The 21,282-nt window shown below is 38.3% G+C and overlaps 1 protein-coding gene across 1 annotated transcript in view; it reads right to left on the minus strand.

Annotated features, from left to right (window-relative positions):
• Colec10 (collectin subfamily member 10) overlaps window positions 1-21,282 on the minus strand; it is a 47,688-nt gene that overhangs the window by 19,806 nt on the left and 6,600 nt on the right. The window contains exon 2 of the mRNA XM_060389415.1: window positions 1,762-1,833. Within this exon, the coding sequence (XP_060245398.1) occupies window positions 1,762-1,833 (72 nt within the window). The remainder of the gene's footprint in view (window positions 1-1,761; window positions 1,834-21,282) is intronic.

The raw sequence follows: 21,282 nt of genomic DNA on the forward strand, positions 1-21,282 counted from the left end.
AGATGTGTTTTGGGTTTTGATTTAGGATTGATTTCTCTTTCCACTTTCAAACAACATTTTATAGTTTTAACTACTTCTGAGCAGTAAGGAGAATATGTATCTATAAAACCGAGTGATGAAAGAGACATCTTAAGTTGTCTTGCTTTATGTCATGTTGCTTATTTTTGTCTTTAGAGGCAACGTCTCAGACTGTCGTCTAGACTGACCTGGAGTTCACAGTGTTTTCCAGGCTATCCTCTAATACAGCAGTTCTGCCCCAAGCCTCCTGGATACTGGGATTGCAGATATGCTTCACCACAGCTCACTTTCCTGTGGAGCTTGTAATCCTAAAACTAGTCATCAGGGTTCCCTACAATATTTTAAAGTCATTGCTTTAAAAAAACGATAATAAGGGATGGGTATGGCCTCACACACCTTTAATCCAGGAACCAGAGGCAGGCAGATCTCTATAAGAGGCTAGCCTAGTCTACATAGCAAATTTAAAACCAGTCAAGGCTCTATTATAAGACCTCCTATATAAAAAGCAAAAAAAAAAAAAAATCTTAAAATACAAAAACCATAAAAACAAAAACCAAACCAAACCAAAACCAAAACCAATACCTAACAATAAAACAGCAAAAGTGATCATATAAACACATTTACTAGTTACAAATCTTTGTCTTGTGAGACTAACTTTGCAACTGATCTAAGAACTTTGATAATGAACTTTAGCTAGTCTTTCTCGGATTAAGGTTCTAATGGCTTTTCTACTCTTCACGTTATTTAAAACTTTAAAATGAGTGCTCCATGGGAACCATTTGGTAAGGGGTGGGGGTCAGTTCAGGTTTTTAGAAGATACATGGTGGCCACCCAGAAAGTCTTTTACTGATTGATTTAATTGTGGTAAGGTTTATTCTCCATGAAAACACCCAATCTTTATGTTCACGAAGACATCCAAATAGCTTTTGTATTACTACTGTCTGCTTTGCTTTCACTTCCTACAGGACCTGTTACAGTTTTCTCTTTTATAAGGAAAGGGGAGTAAAGAGATACAGAGATTTGGAAAAGACAAATATTTCAAAGGACTATACAGTCCTTTCTAAGTCCTTTCTACATTTCTTTTTTCCAACATAATATTTTTATTGATTATTTGGGACCTTAACATCATGCACTCCTATCAAAGTCAAATCTCAGTCCTCTCAGGGCTGCACCCCACCCTTGTGACCCCCAAACAGAAAGAAAGAAAGAAGGAAAGAAAGAAAGAAAGAAAGAAAGAAAGAAAGAAAGAAAGAAAGGAAGAAAGAAAGAAAGAAAGAGAGAATACAAGTCCAACTTGTGTGGTCCATATACTCAGTGCAGCACGGTCAAACTCTGGTGGCCAGCCCCTTAAAGAAAACTGAGTCCTTCTCCAGCTGCACCCACAGAAGCTCTCAAGTGTGATATCTGTGCTTTTGAAAACTCACCATCTCATATTTTCTCATTGACTACTACTCTCTGAGTCACAGAGTGTGAATTGCTCTGACCAGTCTTAATAATACAGCTTGAGAAATAGAGTCTAGCCATCAGGCAAGCCCATAGGAGCCCTTGCCTGGTTAGGAAACTCACATCTGAAACATACTATAGATATCTCTGTTGCAGAAAGCATTGTTAAACTGCTAATTTCTAAGACAAGGGCCAGGAGAGAGAGAGAGAGAGAGAGACAGAGACAGAGACAGAGACAGAGACATAGATATAGAGAGACACAGAGAGAAAACATTTGCACATTAAAGTAGGTTAGCCTACCTTTTGGTCCTCTGCGTCCCAATTTGCCATCCTTGCCTTCTTCTCCAGTGTCTCCTTTTTCACCATCATCTCCTTTTAAAACAAAGCAAGAGAGAGTAGATCATGTCAAATAAGGAGCAAGCTCATTCTTCTCAGGGGAAGGAGACTATGCTCAAAATGCCATTGCAATTTGGATATGACAAGGTACCCAGTCCACAGGGCAGCTGAAATGAAAGAACTTCCATTGCAGTCTCACAGCAGCTGAGGTTACCTACACTGGGCCCCCACAAGACTGATTGTCAACAATATGTCGTGGATGGGAGAGGAGGATCATGTATCCCTGCCACTTATGGGTGAACTGTTGGCTATTGGTACATGCTGGAAATCAGGAACGGGTTATTGTCTTCCCCTTTGAACTCACTACAGAGCCCCCAAGACTCCAATAGATAGCTCCAAGCTCATGGTCACACAGAATTGGTCAAACTCAGTGGGTCACAGAACACAAGAAATAGACAAGAATGTGAAAAATAGATTTGTGAGGATGGGGAGAGGAAGATAGAAGTGGGGAGGGGTCAATAGATGTTAGAGCATTGGAGTCACCATCATTTAATCTGTATATCTATGAAAATTTCAAATAACTAATTACTAAATTAATAAAAAAGAAAAAGTTGCAATGTATTTTCTCCTTTAACTTTTCCCCTATAAATAGTAGATGGATCCCACAACTAGAGGCATGGACTGTGGGGCTAAGAATGGGAGACTAGGAGTAGTAACAGCTGAAAAGCAGTCGTTTTGAACAATTCAACCTGATTGAATTGATGACATATTGAAAAGTGTCAGACTATGAATTAGAAGGCACAGATTATTATATGATTCTCTGATAAGTTTCTGATAGATCTTATTGATTTTGGAGGAAGACAGACCCAGACTCGAATCCCAGCTCCAACATTACCTATCTGGAGAAACCTCAACAAATGACCTTCTTTTCTGAGCCCCACTTTTTTTTCCCTGAAAATTAAAATGATAATACCTATTTGAGTGGGCTCCCGAGAAGTTTCTATGGATTAATAATCACAGAAGAACAGGGCACTAGGGTGTAACAATGGTGGCTACTGTTATTCTCTCTTATGTTCTGTGTTTCTTTATCATTACTGTGGGATATTACCTGCCCTCCCCAACTTGCCCAGTTGTTTTTAGAATCAACAAGGGAAGAATGTGAATGTGCTTTGGAAATAAAGAGCATAACACATACCATGTTGTGACTAGATACCCACATTATCACTACGACAATCTTGGGACAGTGAACGCATGAGGAATGACGGGAAAATTAGATTCAAGGTTTTGAGATTATCCAAGCATTTGGTTATTTTACAAGACTGTCTACAAAATCCTTCTGAAACTGGCTTTTACAAAATAGGCTTACACTTAATTTCTTACACCTAATATGCTTACACCTATTTCTGTCTTCAGACTAGAGGAATTAAGTTTGAACTTGGGTGGTGTTTTCCAGTGCCATGGATGTTTGCTTATCGAGGTTACTGTGTGCTGTGCACTTGAGCTAAGGATTTTGACATGGAATTATGGTAATTCCAGGAGGTGGAAACTATTCTCATTCGATTTCTTAAGTAAAAACAAGCAAAAAGAAACAAACATACAAAACACCCACCAAGATACTGTGTAATTAAGGTACTTATGAATTGTCATAGAACTTCTGGTATCCCATTGAAAAGTCTTCCATGTTTTTTGTTTTTTTTTTTTCCCCTCATGATGTTAATTTGACACTTTCATTGTAAGCTTCACTGACTCCTAGCAGATGGTAGAATTTAGGAAACTTGGCATTTTGTCAAAGTTTTCAGAGAGAAAATGGAAGTTACCAGGAAAAAAAATTGACCATTTCTATTACCTTCTAAACAAGAAAGATAGTAGGGACCATGTTAGTTTCCAATGACTTAATTCATGCAGGATGTACCCTTGAGGTAGATTCATTAAGACCTGGGCTTGCCGTTCAGTAGCTGCAGGATTCTGCATCTAGGGAGCCCCTTTATCTCTCTGAGTATTGTTTTACTCAGTGGTATAATGGAAAAATAATTTTTTTATTTGTGTGTGTGTCTTCCAGAAGTTTTTCCATCCTTCCATCTTTTCCTTTCTTTCTTCCATCATTTTTTCATCCAAAGTGACATTATGTGGAAAATGATTATTTTTTTCCTGCTATTACTAGATTGAGCTAAATTCTTCTGGATTACCTTTGTTGTTAAAAGTACCTTTTTATCCTCAATGTGTCAGCTCATTTCTGCTTAAAACATACCTTCAGTTGCCTGTTTGCTGAGGGATAGGCTGCCATCCTAAACAGTTTTTGCTTACACATACAGAATTAGCATGGCCTGATGCTTGAAATGTGATGTAATTGGATGTTCCTTGTATGGACCATAAGCCACTTTACAAGTGTTATGATAGTGTTATTGACTATTAAGAGCCAAATTGTCCGTGCTACCTGACATGCACTCTGTCATGTGATCCCCATGACAACCTTTCAGAAGAACGCTATTCTCAGCTCCATTTGATAGATGAGGGAACGAGGTCAAGCAGACATGACGCAACAGTGACATGGTCACAACACATGTAATGGCAAAACTGGGATTCAAATTTTGAGGGTCTTTCTTCAAAGCCCAAATTCTGCACACAAGGAGTGATTTTGAACAAAATCTTATTCTCCCATTCCTGGGACTTGGATTGCTGATCCATGTAATGGGACTAAAGACACACTGTTCAGTAAAGGGAAACATCTTAAAGCCGCATGGGTGTGTGAATATTGGTACCATTATTATTTCTCTTTCTTTTTTTTTTTCAATGCAGTTTATTCAGGAACCTTGAACAATCATCTGACCCTGGGTAAAGCCAGCCCACAGCTTAAAATAGCCTCTGGGTAGCCAACCCAGGCGTGCCACGGGGGCAATGCAGATAGGTCCACATACATGGAAGCAAGCCAGATCCTCAGCCTTAGCCAAATGTGGAGTTGTTTGTGACAGAGAGCACTCACCATCGGGAAGATGGAAGGCGGAAACCAGCTCCATCTTTCAGGCGCGGCATTCCGCAGCTCTCTACAGTTCCCCCTTTTTGTTTTGGACGCATCAGGCAAGAGTAGAGGTCTGATCTCTGATATTAGAAATAAATTGGGACTTTGTACTGATGTTCATTTAGGTGTCATCCACCCAAAGAGCATCAGACCCGTCCAATACCTTTTTCTCAGAGGCGGGACCTGGGGCATCAACCCGCATGCAATCAGACATGCTCTTCTCTGGGTCCAAAGCGGCTGACCCTGAGTGCAGTGCTTAGCCTCGCATCCTGAGCGTAACATTTTGGCTTTTTATGGTAGCCAACCATGCTTGGGGAGACTGTCCTGCTTCAATGGCTGTAAAGGCCTGAATGGTCATGGCTGCATTACGCTGTTGTGAGACTCTAACCTTGCATATATACCACAGGCAAACCAAGGAGACCAACACCAGAAGGCCTGCTAACGCTCCCATGCCCGCCCATTCCTTCAGATGATTTATGGCTGCAGCAATCCATGATGATAATCCTGTAGCTCATGCTTTAGATCTACAAAAAGGAATTAATGCTCAACTAAAAGGAGGTTTGATGGTGTTCAATCAGAGGATTGACCTCGTGCAGGAGCAAATTGATACCTTATGGCAAATCGCTCAACTTGGCTGTCAAAGTTTGCTGGACTTTGAGTCACTAGCATACAACATGAGAATTTTCCCTGTGCTGCAAATCTGTCAATTTCTCTTTCTTAATCCCCACCCTGTGATCATTCCCATTCATTTCCAAGCAAGCATCTCACTGGAGGAGGCAAGGTGAGTGATTTAGTCATCTGCTGCTCCCTGGTGGCTCCTGATGAAAGGTCCTGGAGGAAAGAAAACAGCTTGTGGTTTTGGTGACTTATACGACCACCGGCTTATCCTGGTTATTTAATCTTTGAGAGTTACTTTAATGAAAACAGAAGGGAGACATAAATCCAAGCACTAGAAAGGACACCACTTTTCACTGTTTTTCAGTCTTTTTGGAAACATTTCATGGGATTTCTTCACTTAAAAAATAGCCACTTACACACTTATATGCTTTTTTAAAAAGGAAAAACTAAGCTACAATTGATTAATTTCAAGTTTCTAAAAATCATTGCTTGGACCCATCCAGGCCATTAGCATTCTATAGTAATCTCTGCAAAACAATTCCACCAAAGCATGCAGTGGCCCACATTTTCTTAGGTAGGGTTTATTTGAAATTAAATAGCTGAACTCAAGTCTGAATAATGAATTCAAATGGAGTAAGTATGTAAAAACATTATTACATTCATTTTGGAAATGCTGAATAAAATCACTGGAAATTGTGTCATTTCTGTTGTTAAAGGAATCTTGGAGACAGGAGAGAAGTTATCAGCAGTCTTTCTCCTGATAAACACACTCCTCACCTCTCCTTTCATTTTGTTTTAAATTTGCCAAGTCCATCTTCTGTTTTGAGGTTTTCGGTAGAAGGACTGACTGCTTATTCCTGAGATGTCTCCAGTGTCCCTGGCAATAAGGACGTTATAATAGGCTTGCACTTCCCCTTTTCCTGGAACATTGCCGAAATACGTTGGCCTTCTTGGGACCAATGATTATTGTTTTGCTATGTTCATCTATTCACCATTCCCTCCGTGCCTTCATTTGCCTCCTTAACTACCTCAAATTTTTTCAACTCAACCCCTTCTACACAGTTCTCCCTAAGGCAGAAGGACCCCATTGAGTTGTTGAAAATTCTCACCTCACCTTTCTGAGCCTTAGTTTTCTTATCTGTGAAATGGGAAAAATCCCAACTAACCTATAGGACAGTTTCAAACGAAAGGTATCTCAACCAATGGCTGAAGAGTATTTAGCTACTCATTTGGTGCCCTCCACAGTTTATGTTTTAATGAAGAGTTTAAAAGTGATTATCCCTATGTTTTCACTACCTCAACCTCTACCCTGTAGCTTTTATTACATTCTTATTTGAGTAGATGTTCTTTTACTTTTTCACTATGAAAAATTTCCATGCTAAAAGATGAAAAAACAGATATACCAGTATTAAGTTATGACTACTAGTTTGATATTACTGCTTTAACTAATTTTTTTGCTGATTAAAAAAATCCAGTAACAGACATGACAACATCATCCTTATACATGTCAACAAATGTCTAAAGAATAGAAATAATAAGCCGGGCACAGTGGTGCACGCCTGTAATCCCAGCAATCTGGGAGGCAGAGGCATTCGGATCTCTGTGACTTTGAGGCCAGTCTGGTCTACAAAGTGAGTCCAGGACAGCCAAGGCAATACAGAGAAACTCTGTCTTGAAAGAGAGAGAGAGAGAGAGAGAGAGAGAGATAGCCCCCTATGTAAGCACATTACTATTACAATATTGCTTTTTATTCAAGTACTAGATAAGATCACCTTTATAGAATTCTGTGGTTTCATTTATCCTGAGCCTATATCCTGAGCTATAACAGCCTAATCTAGGAAGAAGGACAAATGAACAGTTAGAAAGAGAGGCCAAAACTCACAAAAGTAAACCTGAGAGTTCTTTGAAAGCAAATCCTGAACAATAACCCCAATTTCTTTTCTGTTGAAAGAACTATTAACAGACTAAAAACGGCTTCAGGGAGATAAATTCCTTCTGGTCACTTTTAGAAAGTAGTCCTTAGAAGGTTGGGTATAAACTGATGAAGTCCATAGGATCTAATTTTACACCCGACAAGTTCAAGTTTCCATCAGATTATGTACCAGCTGCTATAGTTTGGATGAAGTGTGGTCTCCTGCAGTCCATGTCTTAATGACACCTTTAGCAGGCAGGACCTGTTTTCTGGTTACCGGGGATAGTCCCTTGCATGAGATCTAGGGCTTTAGCCATCCCCTCTTCTTTTGCTTTCTGTCCAGAAACTAAGCAGTTTGTTCTTCCACAGACTCTGCCATTGTTGTGTTTTTCACTGCTCATAGCCTGTAAGTAACGGGATTTTATCTAAACCTAAACATCAAACTAAACCACCTCTTTATGTGTCAGTTATCTTTGTCATTCTGTTATAGTTTTGGAAACCTGACTAATACTCAGACTTTTTCATCTTATGAATGCTACTTAACTTCCCAAAGTCTTTTTCCAATTTCCATTGATCAGTTGAAATTACTAGAGTAATTTCACATGCAAGACTCTCTCATACTGAGGTAAATCTTATCCATCTACAACATATGACTCTGAATAACTTGAATAGGTTTGAGATGGAAATTGGCAGCAGAGGAAGAAACCAGCCAAATGGTTTCCTATTTTGCCAAATGTATTGCTGAGTAATGGCTGTCCTTCCTGGGTTGCTCTCACTGATTCACTCAAGGAAGGATCCTCCAACTGCATAAAAGGACATGTACTTAATCAGTCACACCTGTCACTCAGCTAATGGGAGCCAACAAAAGAAAGTAATGTATAACATAAAGTATACCTCAAAACCAGGAAACAGGGTTTGCTGGCCTGCAGCAGGAGTAGTGGCTGTACTCCGTGGGAATTATGGGACCATGGTGATGTTTCATCACAGTTTTCTCACTGAGGGGAAGCTTTTCTCCATTCGCTTTCAGAAAAATCATAGAAAAAAGAGCAGGAAGCTCAGAAAAGAAAAGATACCTTGTAGGAGTTTACAGGTCTGTTATCCACATCTCTGTGTGGCAGCTTATGTGTATTAAAAAGAGAAGGCAAACCTTGGCTACTGAATAAACAAACAACAATGTGCTGACCAGAATCAGAACCTGAAATTTCTTTCCAGTGGTGTGGGAGTTCTCTGAGAGATTTTCCCAAGATTCTCATCTAACTCTGAAGTACATTGTCTTACTGAGTGTGCATTCGTACATAGTTCTTTTCATGTGGAACCATTCATGAAGAGTTTTTCTAGCACAGTTAAAGTGTTTCAAAAGTATCGATTCATCTAGTCCTACAGTAAGAAAGAACCAACCGCATCTTAATCAACTGGCACTCTTGTCCTTCAGTATGAAGGCTGTTCCAGAGAGAATCCGACAAGATAGACAGCAACACTTAAAAACATGTGACTTTGTACTATTAATTCATGAAAAGCAACATTCTCAGTATGGACAATGATAAATCCAAAATATTGATGAGCTCTGAAAAATGTCAATTTGCAGACTTTTCGGTATCAGGAAAGAATGGAGGCATGCTAGAACCACATGTTTGACCAACTTGTCCTGGGATCAGTCTTCCTGCCTTGGCTTTGTTCTCTTCTATACTTGGATAGATGATCCCCTGAAAATGCTTGGCATTTTACAGAATTGCGAATTTAACTAATTTTAATTTTCTATGTACAAATAAAACAAGCTTATTTATCTAAAAGATGATATAAATTGTCAAGGGCTCCAGCATGTTTATTAAATCCTGGGATAGTCACTAAAGTCTGTACATATTAATGTACATGTATGTATGCTTTGGATATACATGTACATATACTCTATGTACACATAAAGATAGATTCAACCCTTGAACTTCCCAAATAACAGCTTTTTAAGCATATGACAAATAATGTAAGCATCCACTTCATTAAATCATTGCACTTAATAAATAAGTGAATTATAATAATTTGATAAATAACTTGTCAAATTATTTAATCAATTATTTAAATTTAAATTAAATCTTATATTAAACAATTAACTTCCCGTCTTCAGAGGTTTTCATTGACAATGGTAAAAATGCCTTTTCTATTGAACTATTTGAAGATCATATGAGATTATAGGTGATAAAACTCATAGTGGAGTCCTTCAATCAAATGTGTTCCATTTATAAATATTGTGCATATTGTAAATACTCATCCATTGATTTTACTCAATTGGTAGTTTTTCTTGAGATTCTGGTAACAGCTTCACAATGTTCTGTTGAAATCAACATTCATTCTGATATGGTTTGGACAGTCATGGACTCAGTAAATTGACATGTGACCCACTAAGAAACCATGAGTCTCTGTTTAAGAATTCTAATTAGATTCCCTGCACTCTGCCCAAAGGTTGGCCATAAGTCTCAGCATCTGCTTTGATAGTCTACAGGGCAGAGCCTTTCAGAGGCCCTCTGTGGCTGACTCCCAACTTGTTCTCTGTTTTCTCCTTCTTCTGATGTCCATCCTCTTTGCCTTCATGGATAGGGATTGAGCATTTTATCAAGAGTCCTCCCTCTTGATTAGTTTCTTTAGATGTACAGATTTTTAGTAGGTTTATCCTATATTATGTGTCTATATGAGTGAGTATATACTATGTGTGTCTTTCCACTTCTGGGACAGCTCACTCAGGATGATCTTTTCCATCATATGAAAGAAGTGGGAAATAGTAATATCTGGAGAGGACAGGAACTCCACAAGGAGAGCAACAGAACAAAAAAATCTGAGCACAGAGGTCCTTCCTGAGACTGATACTCCAACCAAATACCATGCATGGAGATAACCTAGAACCCCTGCACAGATGTAACTCATGGCAGTTCAGTGTCCAAGTGGGTTCTATAGTAATGGGAAGAGGGGCTGTCTCTGACATGAACTGATTGGCCTGCTCCTTGATCAATTTCCCCTGAGGGGGGAGCAGCCTTAATAGGCCACAGAGGAAGACAATGTGACCATTCCTGATGAGACCTGATAGACTAGGATCAGAAGGAAGGAAAAGAAGACCTCCCCTATCAGTGGACTTGGAGAGGGCATGAGTACAGAAGGGGGAGGAAGAGAAGGATTGAGAGGTGAGGAGGGAGGAAACTATAGGGGGGATACAAAGTGAACAAAGTATAATTAATAAAAAATAAATAAATAAAAATAAAATTTAAAAAATAATTCTAATTAGAACTTCCAAATACTAGAGGAGAATAATCTGATATTAGGAGGTTCAGAGAAGATTCTGAATATATCCTGACAGCACAAGAAAAAAACAGGATTTATGCTGATGTAATTATAGAGGAGATCAAAGCCAAGGCAAGAAGAGTGAGCCCGGAACAAGCATGTAGCTCTAGCATGGCTCCATTCTTTCCTGATGCCAAACTCTGTAAGTTGGCATTTTCTCCTTTGTCTAGTGTTAGATTCTTTCAGTCATTGATACAATTTTCCCAATAATAAAATTACTAGACAATGATTAAGAAAACATCCTTCTCTGTGGCAAGGGCACAGCCTCAGGAAGCCAAAAATTACTGTAACAAATGAGAAAAAAAACCTGTTATATGGGAACAGAAAAGAGCCACCTGCTTCCATCTGTCCACATCTTCAGCTCTCTCTTGCCTTTGTTTAAAAAAAGTAGAATCTCTGAGAGGAATTCAACTTAGATTTACATCTAAGTCAGGAACTAACAATTTTGTCAATATATTAAGGCAAGCATATGCTAAAGCCTTCTCACCAATTTTTATTGGTGAGAATTTTATTCATGTGAATTTTTACATTCTATTGGGTGATATGTTCCTGACAAGCCAAAGTCAAGAGTCTTCTAGGTAAAGGTATGCATAGATCAGATGTACTACACTGTAGCATAGAGAATTAATGATAGTCCCTGAACGGTATTCTTCTAATACTTTAGAGCTTCCTACCATATGGTGTCATCCTAGGATTAGATATATCTGAATTGACAAATTGTCTTCCTCGCATTGCATTCCTTCCTTCCTTGCACCAAATCTAAGCTGCTCAATAAATGTTCTTGAAATAGAAGGAGTTACATCCCTAAAGACAAGATGGATAAATGTGAGCTTAATGACAATACAGTCAAATGAATTTGTGATTGATTGAAATGTCTTTCTCAGTATGGGCTGATTAATGAATTGGCCTCAGTCTGCGGTAACAGCCTATAAAGCAATAAGGCAGCCCATGAAAATACACAAAACACTACTCTTGCTATGCCCGGCAGTGTTTTTGTTTCTTCCTCTAATTTATTTTCTCTCTCAATATTTCCATCATGCTCAAATTTCCTAGGCTCAACAGTTAAGCCAGGTTTGATAATTTATCTTTTCTCGGATCGATTTTGGTTTTTACTTTTTCTCATTCTCTATTTTCTCTTGTTCTTGTTATCTCTATCTTACCTATTCCTTCTTGGTGTTCCAATTTTTGTATATTGTAGGTGAGCCCCAAATGGTCTTCATGATGCTTAATTAAGTAAGGCATCAAACACAATTAAAATAGCTTCTTTTCAGCAATGAGTTGGAATACCAGTTTACATGAGTCTAAATTTTTCTTTATCAAACTACCTTGCAAATGTATCTTTTTTTTTCACTGTTACTTTCTCATTCAAAATATTCCAGTAGATATCTGTTTGTAGGCTAAGGCCACACTTCGTCTAGTATATAGCTTTTAAAATTAACATCAAAGTAACTTTTCCAATTTATTTTATGGTCTTGACTTGAATAATCTCTCCTTATCCAAGTTTGTTCCCTGATCATCAAAATGCCTTTCAGCTTTTGCCATCACTGAATAGCGCATATGCCTTCTTTCTAAATGAAATTAGTTCACATAAAGAAGAAACCAAAAGTCGTAAGAGATATGCCAGGCATAATGAACTGATGAGTGTTTAAACTAAACATGCTTAATTTTTCAAACTTTATAAACAACCGGAAAAAAGAAAAGTGAATACTCAAAATAAATAAATAATTGTCGTAATATATAAACAACCTAAGAAAATTCATTTGAAGGAAGGCAATGAATGATTTTAAAAGATTTGTTTAAATTACTAATACTTGTTGAGAAATTCAGTGTGTATATATGTATATGTATGTGTATGTATATATACATATTATACCTAATACACCATATACAACATATCATATATCATATATTCCTTCATAATACCTATGCTATATCTTACATCAGATTCAAAGAATATACAAGCAAAGAGAGTTGAAGTTTGTTATTCATAGTTCTTGACAAGGGAAATGCACCTAGAAAATAATCTAAAAGTGAGATTAAAGTGCAGCAAAATGATAGGCCTGCAATTCCAGCTGCTCTGGGGGCCAACAGAGAAAAATTACAAGTTTAAACTCTGCCTAGACTACATAGTGAGTTAACAGTCAGCCTGAACAACATAATGAAAACCTGCAAAAAGATAGGCCAGCAAGATGGCTCACTGAATAAAGGCACCTGCTGCCAAGCTTGAGGACCTGAGTTCCATGCCCTGAACGTATAATGTGAAGGGAGAGAGCAAACTGGCTTCTGAAAGTTGTCCTTTGCCCTGGAACACATGGCACTGATGCATAGACAAATAAATATATAAAAAAACATAAAATAATAATAACAGTAATTGCAATAACAATAATAATCCTCTAAAGTTAAAAAAATCTGAGGATATAGTTAATAGTAGAGTACTTGCCTAGAATGAGTGATGAAATAGGTTCAGTCCCTAGTATTCACAAAGGAAAAGAAATTAAAATATAAAAATACAACACTCCTGTTTACCTCAAGGAACTTCTTTTATCAAATACATATACAGGGATGTATAGAGTTAAAAACCAGAAACTGTAAACATCTAAAAATGTCTCATTATGAGACAGGTTGAAACAAACAATGGTTAATATTATATTCCAATGGTAATGATTGTGTTAAAACACAACACAGTTTTATGTTGATAGTAAAGATGATGGGTTAGAGGTCTGCATCCTAGTATGTGTATCATGTTCCTTACAGAGTATAGTGCAGCACTTCATCGAAGAAGGAAAATAAATAGAATAAATATATAGAAAAGCCTCAGTGAGTGAAATGGACTCAGAGATAGAAGGCAACAGTAAAAGGAAAGACCAATAGCTTTTCTTTCTATATCTTCACCTTGAGATGCCCTCACAATTTGAAAAATATCTTCAAAATACTATAAAAAGATCTACAATTTTCCTTTCCTTTCTAAATCCTCCCTAAAAATTATCTGAGGTTAATTCTTACATTATTCACATTTGTCGGTAACATTGTTTCCTTGGTAATTCACCATTTTGTTCCTTGTTATTATTTTTTCATTGCTGTCTCACCATATTATTTAAGTAATACAATCTTACACAACTACATATTAATGTCCGTTAATTAATTTTAGACTGGACTTTTTTTGTGTGTGAAACACTTGGATATCCAGTGTCATTCACGGTTTCAACTTTTTACTTTCTTATTCATTGAAAAAAAAAACTGTTGCAAAGAAATTGAGCATTGTCTTAAACCGAAACTGATATGCACCTAAGACGTTGATGGAGACTCTCTGAACAATGTCTTTTAAAGCTGTCTAACAAGTGAAACTCTGTAAAAATCAATGACTCTGAAGTTAGGATCCTGCCTCATCCATCTGTGAGAGATCATGGCTGAGTTCAGTGCAGTTGATCTCCTTTCCAAAGACCACTTCTCACTCCACACTCATTTCTTCCTATATGCCTAGAATTAAAATAAGAGGACATTGGGGAATATGCAGTGATGGGATGACTTTGGAGTGACTCTGGCTTAATTAATAAAGACTTGGAGACAGACACAGAGACATTGTGAATGCTGGGCATTAGCTGTGCATTTAATTATGTGCTCAGAGTTAAAATATTAGAAAACCAGAAAGGACAAGTCACAGGAAAGGTCATGCTAGTGCAGTATGGACAGTAATTTCAGAATTGTATTTCTTCACCTGATAATGACAAGGTGATAATACTATAAAAATTATAAACTGAGAGTTTATTTTCCCTACTTTACTTTTATCAAAAATAGATGTTTTTTTCATACAATATATTCCTATTATAATGTCTTCTCCCCTAACTCCTCTTAGAGCCTCCTCACCTTCCCATCTGAATCCACACATTTTCTCTCTCCTTAGAAAACAAACAGTTCTCTCCAGACAGGGAGGCAGGTAGGCTAACTGCAAGCCTTCATCTCTCTTTCAGCTCCTCTAAAACCAAAACCTAAAATCTTCAGCTCTGGAGCAGACCGCCTGCTGCACCCTCCCTTCCACCTCCATCTTGCCCCCTTCTCTAAGGGATCACAAATGTTTTCTCCTAAACCTATCTTGTGTTCACTCATTGCTTTATCCCAGCTCCAGCAGGCACTCCCTGGCAACGCACAGGCCACTTTAACCAGGAAAACAAGTAGGTTAACTGCAAATCTTCACTCCCTCAAATTCAATCCCCCAGTCTCATCCTTAGCTCTGCAGCAGAAAACTTGCTGAGATCTCCAGGGACCTTACCTCCATCACCAGTGGATAGCACAAATCTTCCCCTCCTAACGTCCTTTCCCTGACTCCTTGCTTTATTTTAGTCCTTAGTCCCAGCAGGAATTCTCTGAGAACCCACAGGCCATTCCAACCATGGAAGCAGGAAGGCTAACTGCATATTTTCATTTCTCCTCCAGTCCCCCAAATCTAACTTTCAGTCCCATATCCAGCTCTACAGCAGACCACTTGCTGTGGCCTCCCCTTCCTCTCTGTCTACTTAGTGGATCATGCAGCTCTTCCCCTCCAAACTTCCTTTACCCCATTCTTGGTTTTATCCCAGCCCAGAACTTGAAGCCACAGGAAAGCCACAGGCCACTGGGTCCTGAGAAGCAGGACCTCCTCCTCCGTTTCTCCAAGTCCAAACCCTCAGTATCATCCCCAGCTCTGCAGCAGAGAGATCTGCCCACTTTTCCAGGGAACTAAGCAGATCCTGGTGGAGCGCTCTGCTTTCTTTCTCCAGTGGTCACCCCAGGCTTCCCTAGCCCATCCTCATTCTTTAGTGTTAAGTCCCAATACTTTGACACACATTTTACCTGGAACTCCCAAAAGCCAGACTTACCAGGATCCCAGAAAATTTTTCTGCCAATCACCTCACTCTCCTAAGAACCAGAGAGGGCGACAGAAACTAGGGAATAAAAAACACCACCAATCAAAGACAAGAACAGATACCAGCACCTTGAATTGTGATCTTCCAAACCCCAGATGCCTAGATGCCAGCATAAAAACTCAATGGCATCCAGGACAATATGCCTCCAGTAGAGTCCAGCAACCATACCATGCAGTGGACCCTGAGTATTGCAACATAGCTGAAGCACCACATCAAGGCAAGGGAGCCCCATTAGGGGGGAAGTGACCAAAAAGCAGGTAACTGAGTCCATGTCAGAGGCAGCACTCAACTTCATGTAGGACACCCACATGAAGATACAGCTGCCTATTGGTTACATATATGCAGCGGCTCTAGGTCCAGCCTATGTATACTTTTTGGTTGGTGCTTCTGTCTCTGTATGACCCTATAGGCCTAGGTTAGTTGACTCTGTTGATCTTCTTATGGTGTTCTTGTCTCTTCTAGGTCCCTCTATCCTTCCTCCCTACTATTCCATAGGACTCCCAGAGCTCTGCCTAATTCTTGGGGGTGACTCTCAGTATCTCATTTGATCAGTTGCTGGGTGAAGCCTCTCACAGGGCAGTTATGCTAGGCTCCTGTCTGTAAACATAGCAGACTCTGGTTAATGGTGTCAGGGGTTGGTTCTCTCCCAAGGGGTGGGTGTCGGGTTGGGCCAGACATTGGCTGGATATTTCCTCAGTCTTTGCTCTATCTTTATCTCTACACATCTTATAGGCAAGGTAAATTTTGGGTCAGAGGTTTTGAAGGTGTATTGTTGTTCTCGTCCCACTACTCTAAGTCCTGCGTGGCTAGAATGTGTCCTCCTCAATCTCCATCTCCCCCACTGCTATGAGACTATGACTCTAGCTGTTTCAATTCTTAATGTCTATGCATGAAAGACAAGGACAACCAGCTCATAAAAGAAACATTTCTAAGCCTTAAATCACATACTGACCCTCACACACTGTCTAAGAGGTTCAAAGAGTCATACAAGAGTTCAACAAAGTCTAAGAGGTTCTAAGAGTTCATAGCACTTAGTCTACATAAAAATACTGGAGAGATCTCATACTAGTAACTTGATAGCATACCTGAAAGCTGTAGAACAAAAAGAAGAAATTACTCCAAAAAGGAGTAGCTGGCAAGAAAGAGAAAAAATAAAAATAAAAATAACTCAGGGATGAAAATATTACCAAGCAAGCAACCAACCAAGCGAGCAAACAAACAAATAAACAACACAAAAACAATGAAATCCAGAGAACCAGAAGGGCATTTTATGTCCTCTAATAACTTTACTCCACCAAAGTGTAAAATATAAAAAAAAATGGATGATTTTATCAATACGTCTCATTTACCAAAGTTAAATCAAGATCAGATAAGCCATTGAAATATACCTACATAACTCCTAGTGAAATAGAAACAGTCATTTAAAATTTTCCAAGCAAAAACACCAAAAAACCCTGGGTCAGATGTGCTTAGTGCAGAATATACCAGACTTCCAAAGAAGAGTTAATTCCAATATTTCTCAAACTATTCCACAAAAAGAAACAGAAGGAATACTGCCCAATTTGTTTTACAAGGTCACAAACATATTATACAACAAAGAAAGAGAATTACAGAATTATCAATTTCCTTTGTGAGCATAGATGCAAAAATTCTCACTTGAATCCAAGAACACATCAAAAAGATAGTCCACTATGATCAAGTAGGCTTCATCCCAAAAATGCAGTGACGTATGTAAATAGATAAATGTAATCCATCATATGAACAGGAAAGACAATAACCACATGATCATCTCATTATATTCAGAAAAGGCCTTTGACAAAACCAAAATTTTTTCATCATAAAAGGTCTTGAGATATTAGGGATACAAGGAACACTCCTTAACATAATACAGACAGTTTACAGAAAGTCCACAGCCAACATCAACTAAAATGTAAGTCAAAACAATTTCACTAAAAGGCAAAGTTGTCTACTTTCTCTATGCCTATTAAATATAGTATTTAAAATCTTAGCTAAAACAATAAGACAATTGAAGGAGATCAAGTGTATACAAATTGAAAAGGAAGAAATCAAAGTATCTTATTTTCAGATAATATACATATGTGAACCTAAAATTCTACCAGGAAGGTTCTACACCTTATAAACACTTTCAGCAACATAGCTGGATTAAAAAAATGCAAAAAAATTAGTAGACCTCTTATATACAAATTACAAACAGGCTGAAAAAAAAGGGAAACAATGTCTTTCACAATAATCTCCTCCATCTCTCCCCCCAAACAATTCTGTCTTACCTCTAATCAACCAAACTAAAGATTTGTATGATAAAAATTTTAAGACATCAGAGAAAAAACTGAAGAAGATATCAGATGATAGAAAGGTCTCCCATGCTGGACAGGAGGCTAGTATACCAGTCATCTGAGTGGCTTTCCCCAGGTGCTGATGCAGAAACCCACAGCTAAACATTAGGTGGAGCTTGGAGAATCTTAAGAATCTTATGGAAGAGAGAAAGAAAAGATGGAAAAAAGCCAGAAAGGTCAAGAACACCACAAGAAAACCTACAAAATCAACTAACCTGGACCCATAGGAGCTCACAGAGACTGGACCACCAACCAGAGAGCATCCATGGCATAGTTCTAGATGCCCCAATCCCACGTATAACATATGTACAGGTAGGTCCTCATGTAGGACCTGTAACAGCATGAGCAGGGGCTTCATGGACTCTGTTGTCTGCCCTTGGATCCCTTTCCCCTAACTGGACAGCCTTCTCTAGCCTCAATAGAAGAAGATGGACCCAGCCATACTTGATATGCCAAGGAGAGTTGATACCCATGGAAAAGTCTCCCCTTCTTTGATTAGAAAGTGAGGGGACAAAAAGGGAGGGAAGGAGAGATGAAATGGAGAGAATGGGAGGAGAGTGGAGAGGGAGGGACTAGGAGGAGAGGAGCTTCCTATCGGAATATAAAGTAAATTAATTAATTAATTAATTTAAAAAAGAAAGATCTCTCATGCTCATGGATTGGTAGGATTAACATTGTAAAAAATGAGCATTTTATGTGCAATCTAGTGATTCAATGCAATTCTCATTAAAATTTAAGCTCAATTCTTCATAGACTTTGAAAGGACAATTCTCAACTTCATATGGAAAAACAAAAAACTGAAGATAGCTAAATCAATACTGAAAATTAAAAGACCTGAAAGAATATTCCCTTGATGAGTATGAAGCGTCCTTCCCCATCTCTTTTGATTAATTTTGGTTGAAAGTCTATTTTATCAGATATTAGAATGGCTTCTCCTGCTTGATTCTTGGGTCCATTTGCTTGGAAAGCCATCTTCCAACCCTTTACCCTCAGGTAATGTCTATCTTTGTGACTTAGGTGTGTTTCTTGTATGCAACAGATTGCTGGGTTTTATATATGCATCCATTGTGTTAGTCTGTGTCTTTTTATTGGAGAGTTGAGTCCATTGATGTTGAGAGAGATTAATGACCAGTGGCTGTTAGATCCTTTGATTTTGATGTTGGCTGCGGTCATAAGGTTGTGTGCTTGGTTGCTTTTTGTTTTACTGTAGTGAGGTTAATTATTTCCTGTGTTTTTTTGAAAGTAGATAGTTTTCTTGGGTTGTATTTCCCTTCTAGTGTCTTCTGTAATGCTGCATTTGTTTGTAGGTATTGTTGCCACAGAGGGCCTCTGAAAGGCTCTGCCCTGCAGACTATCAAAGCAGACACTGAGACTTAGGGCCAACTATTGGGCAACGTGCAGGGAATCTTATGAAAGAAGTGGGAAATAGTAAGATCTGGAGAGGACAGGAACTCCACAAGGAGAGCAACAGAACCAGAAATTTGAACACAGGGGTCTTCCCAGAGACTCATACTCCAACCAAGTACCAGGTATGGAGATAACCTAGAACCCCTGCACAGATGTAGTCCATGGCAGCTTAGTGTCCAAGTGGGTTACATAGTAATGGCAAGAGGGACTGCCTCTGACATAATCTGATTGGCCTGCTCTTTGATCACCTCCCCATGAGGGGAGAGCAGCCTTACCAGGCCACAGAAGATGACAATACAGCCATTCCTGATGTGATCTGATAGACTAATATCAGAAGGAAGGAGAGGAGCACCTCCCCTATCAGTGGAATTAGGGAGGAGCATACGTGAAGAAGGGGGAGGGAGCATGGGACTGGGAAGTGAGGAGGGAGGGCCTTATGGTGGGATACAAAGTGAATAAACTGTAATTAATAAAAATAAATAAATTAAAAAAGAAAAAAGACCTGAAAGCAGACATGTTGATTACTAGAATTAAATTGAAGATGCATGTATCTATGGATGCTTGATTATTTATAAAGAAGCCAGAATACACACTGGAAAAAATAATATCTTCAACAAATGATACTGGTCAAACTAGATGGCTGCATGGAGAAGGATTCATATAGATCCATACTCATCACCCTGTACAAAATTCAACTCAAATGGATCAAAGACCTCAACACAAAACCAAGTACACTGAACCAAACAGAAGAGAAAGTGGAAAATAGCCTTAAACTCATTGGTACAGGAGACACCTTTCTGAACAGAACACCAATAGCTCAGGCTCTAAGATCAACAATTAATAAATGGGACCCCATGAAATTGAAAAGATTCTGTAAAGCAAATTACACCATTATTTAGATAAAGTGGCAGTGTACAGAACTATGAAAAAAAATATTTCATCAACTCCACATACTATAGATAACTAATATCCAAAAGTATACAAAGAACTCAAGAAACCAGATATAAAGAAAACCAAATAATCCAATTTAAAAATGGGTTACAGATATAAACAAAAATTCTCAAAACTCACTTGAGTGGAAACTGAAATAGCTGAGTAATACTAAAATAAATGTTCAACCTCCTTAGTCATAAAAGAAATGCAAATCAACACTACTTTGAGAATTTACCTTACACCAGTCAGAATGGCAAGATCAATAAAACTAATGACAAATCATGCAGGTAAGAAAATAAAAAAAGGAGGATACATCCATTGCTGGTGGGAATGCAAACTTGTACATCCTCTATGGAAATCAATGTAGCAGTTTCTCAGAAAGGTGGGAATCGATCTACTTCAAGGTCCAGTGATACCATTCTCGGGCATAAACCCAAAGTATGCTTTATCCTACCACAGAGAAACTTGCTCAATATTGTTGAGTGCTGCTCTGTTCATAATATCCTAATATTGGAAACCAAGTATATATACTTTAACAGAAGAATGGATAAAGAAATATGTGGTACATTTATACAATGAAATATTATTCAGATGATGAAAAAAATGAAATAATGAAATTCAAAGGTAAATAGATGAAAGTAGAAAAAATCATTCTGAATGAGGTAACTCAGATCCAGAAAGACAAATGTATTTGCTTGCTTATCTAGAGATGTTAGCTTTTAGTTGCTTATCTAGAGATGTTAGCTTTTAGGCCTGCAATAGGCAGGCTACAGTGGATGTGCGTCTCAATTTGGAAAAGAAAATGTCATCTTTGTTATACTGCAGTATAGGAAAATAGATTGTGTTCCTTGCATGGTGACTTTCTCGGCTTCCAGACAGTGATTTTGTTCATGTGTTGAGTACTGGCTTTGTAGCACAATCCCTGAAAGATTGTCTACCTTCCTCTGTCTCTTCATACCTTGAAGAATGAACTAAAGAACAAATGACGATGATGAATTACTATTTTCAGAGGTCTGTTTT

Source organism: Meriones unguiculatus, chromosome 8 (assembly GCF_030254825.1).
Source record: "Meriones unguiculatus strain TT.TT164.6M chromosome 8, Bangor_MerUng_6.1, whole genome shotgun sequence".
Lineage (NCBI taxonomy): Eukaryota > Metazoa > Chordata > Mammalia > Rodentia > Muridae > Meriones > Meriones unguiculatus.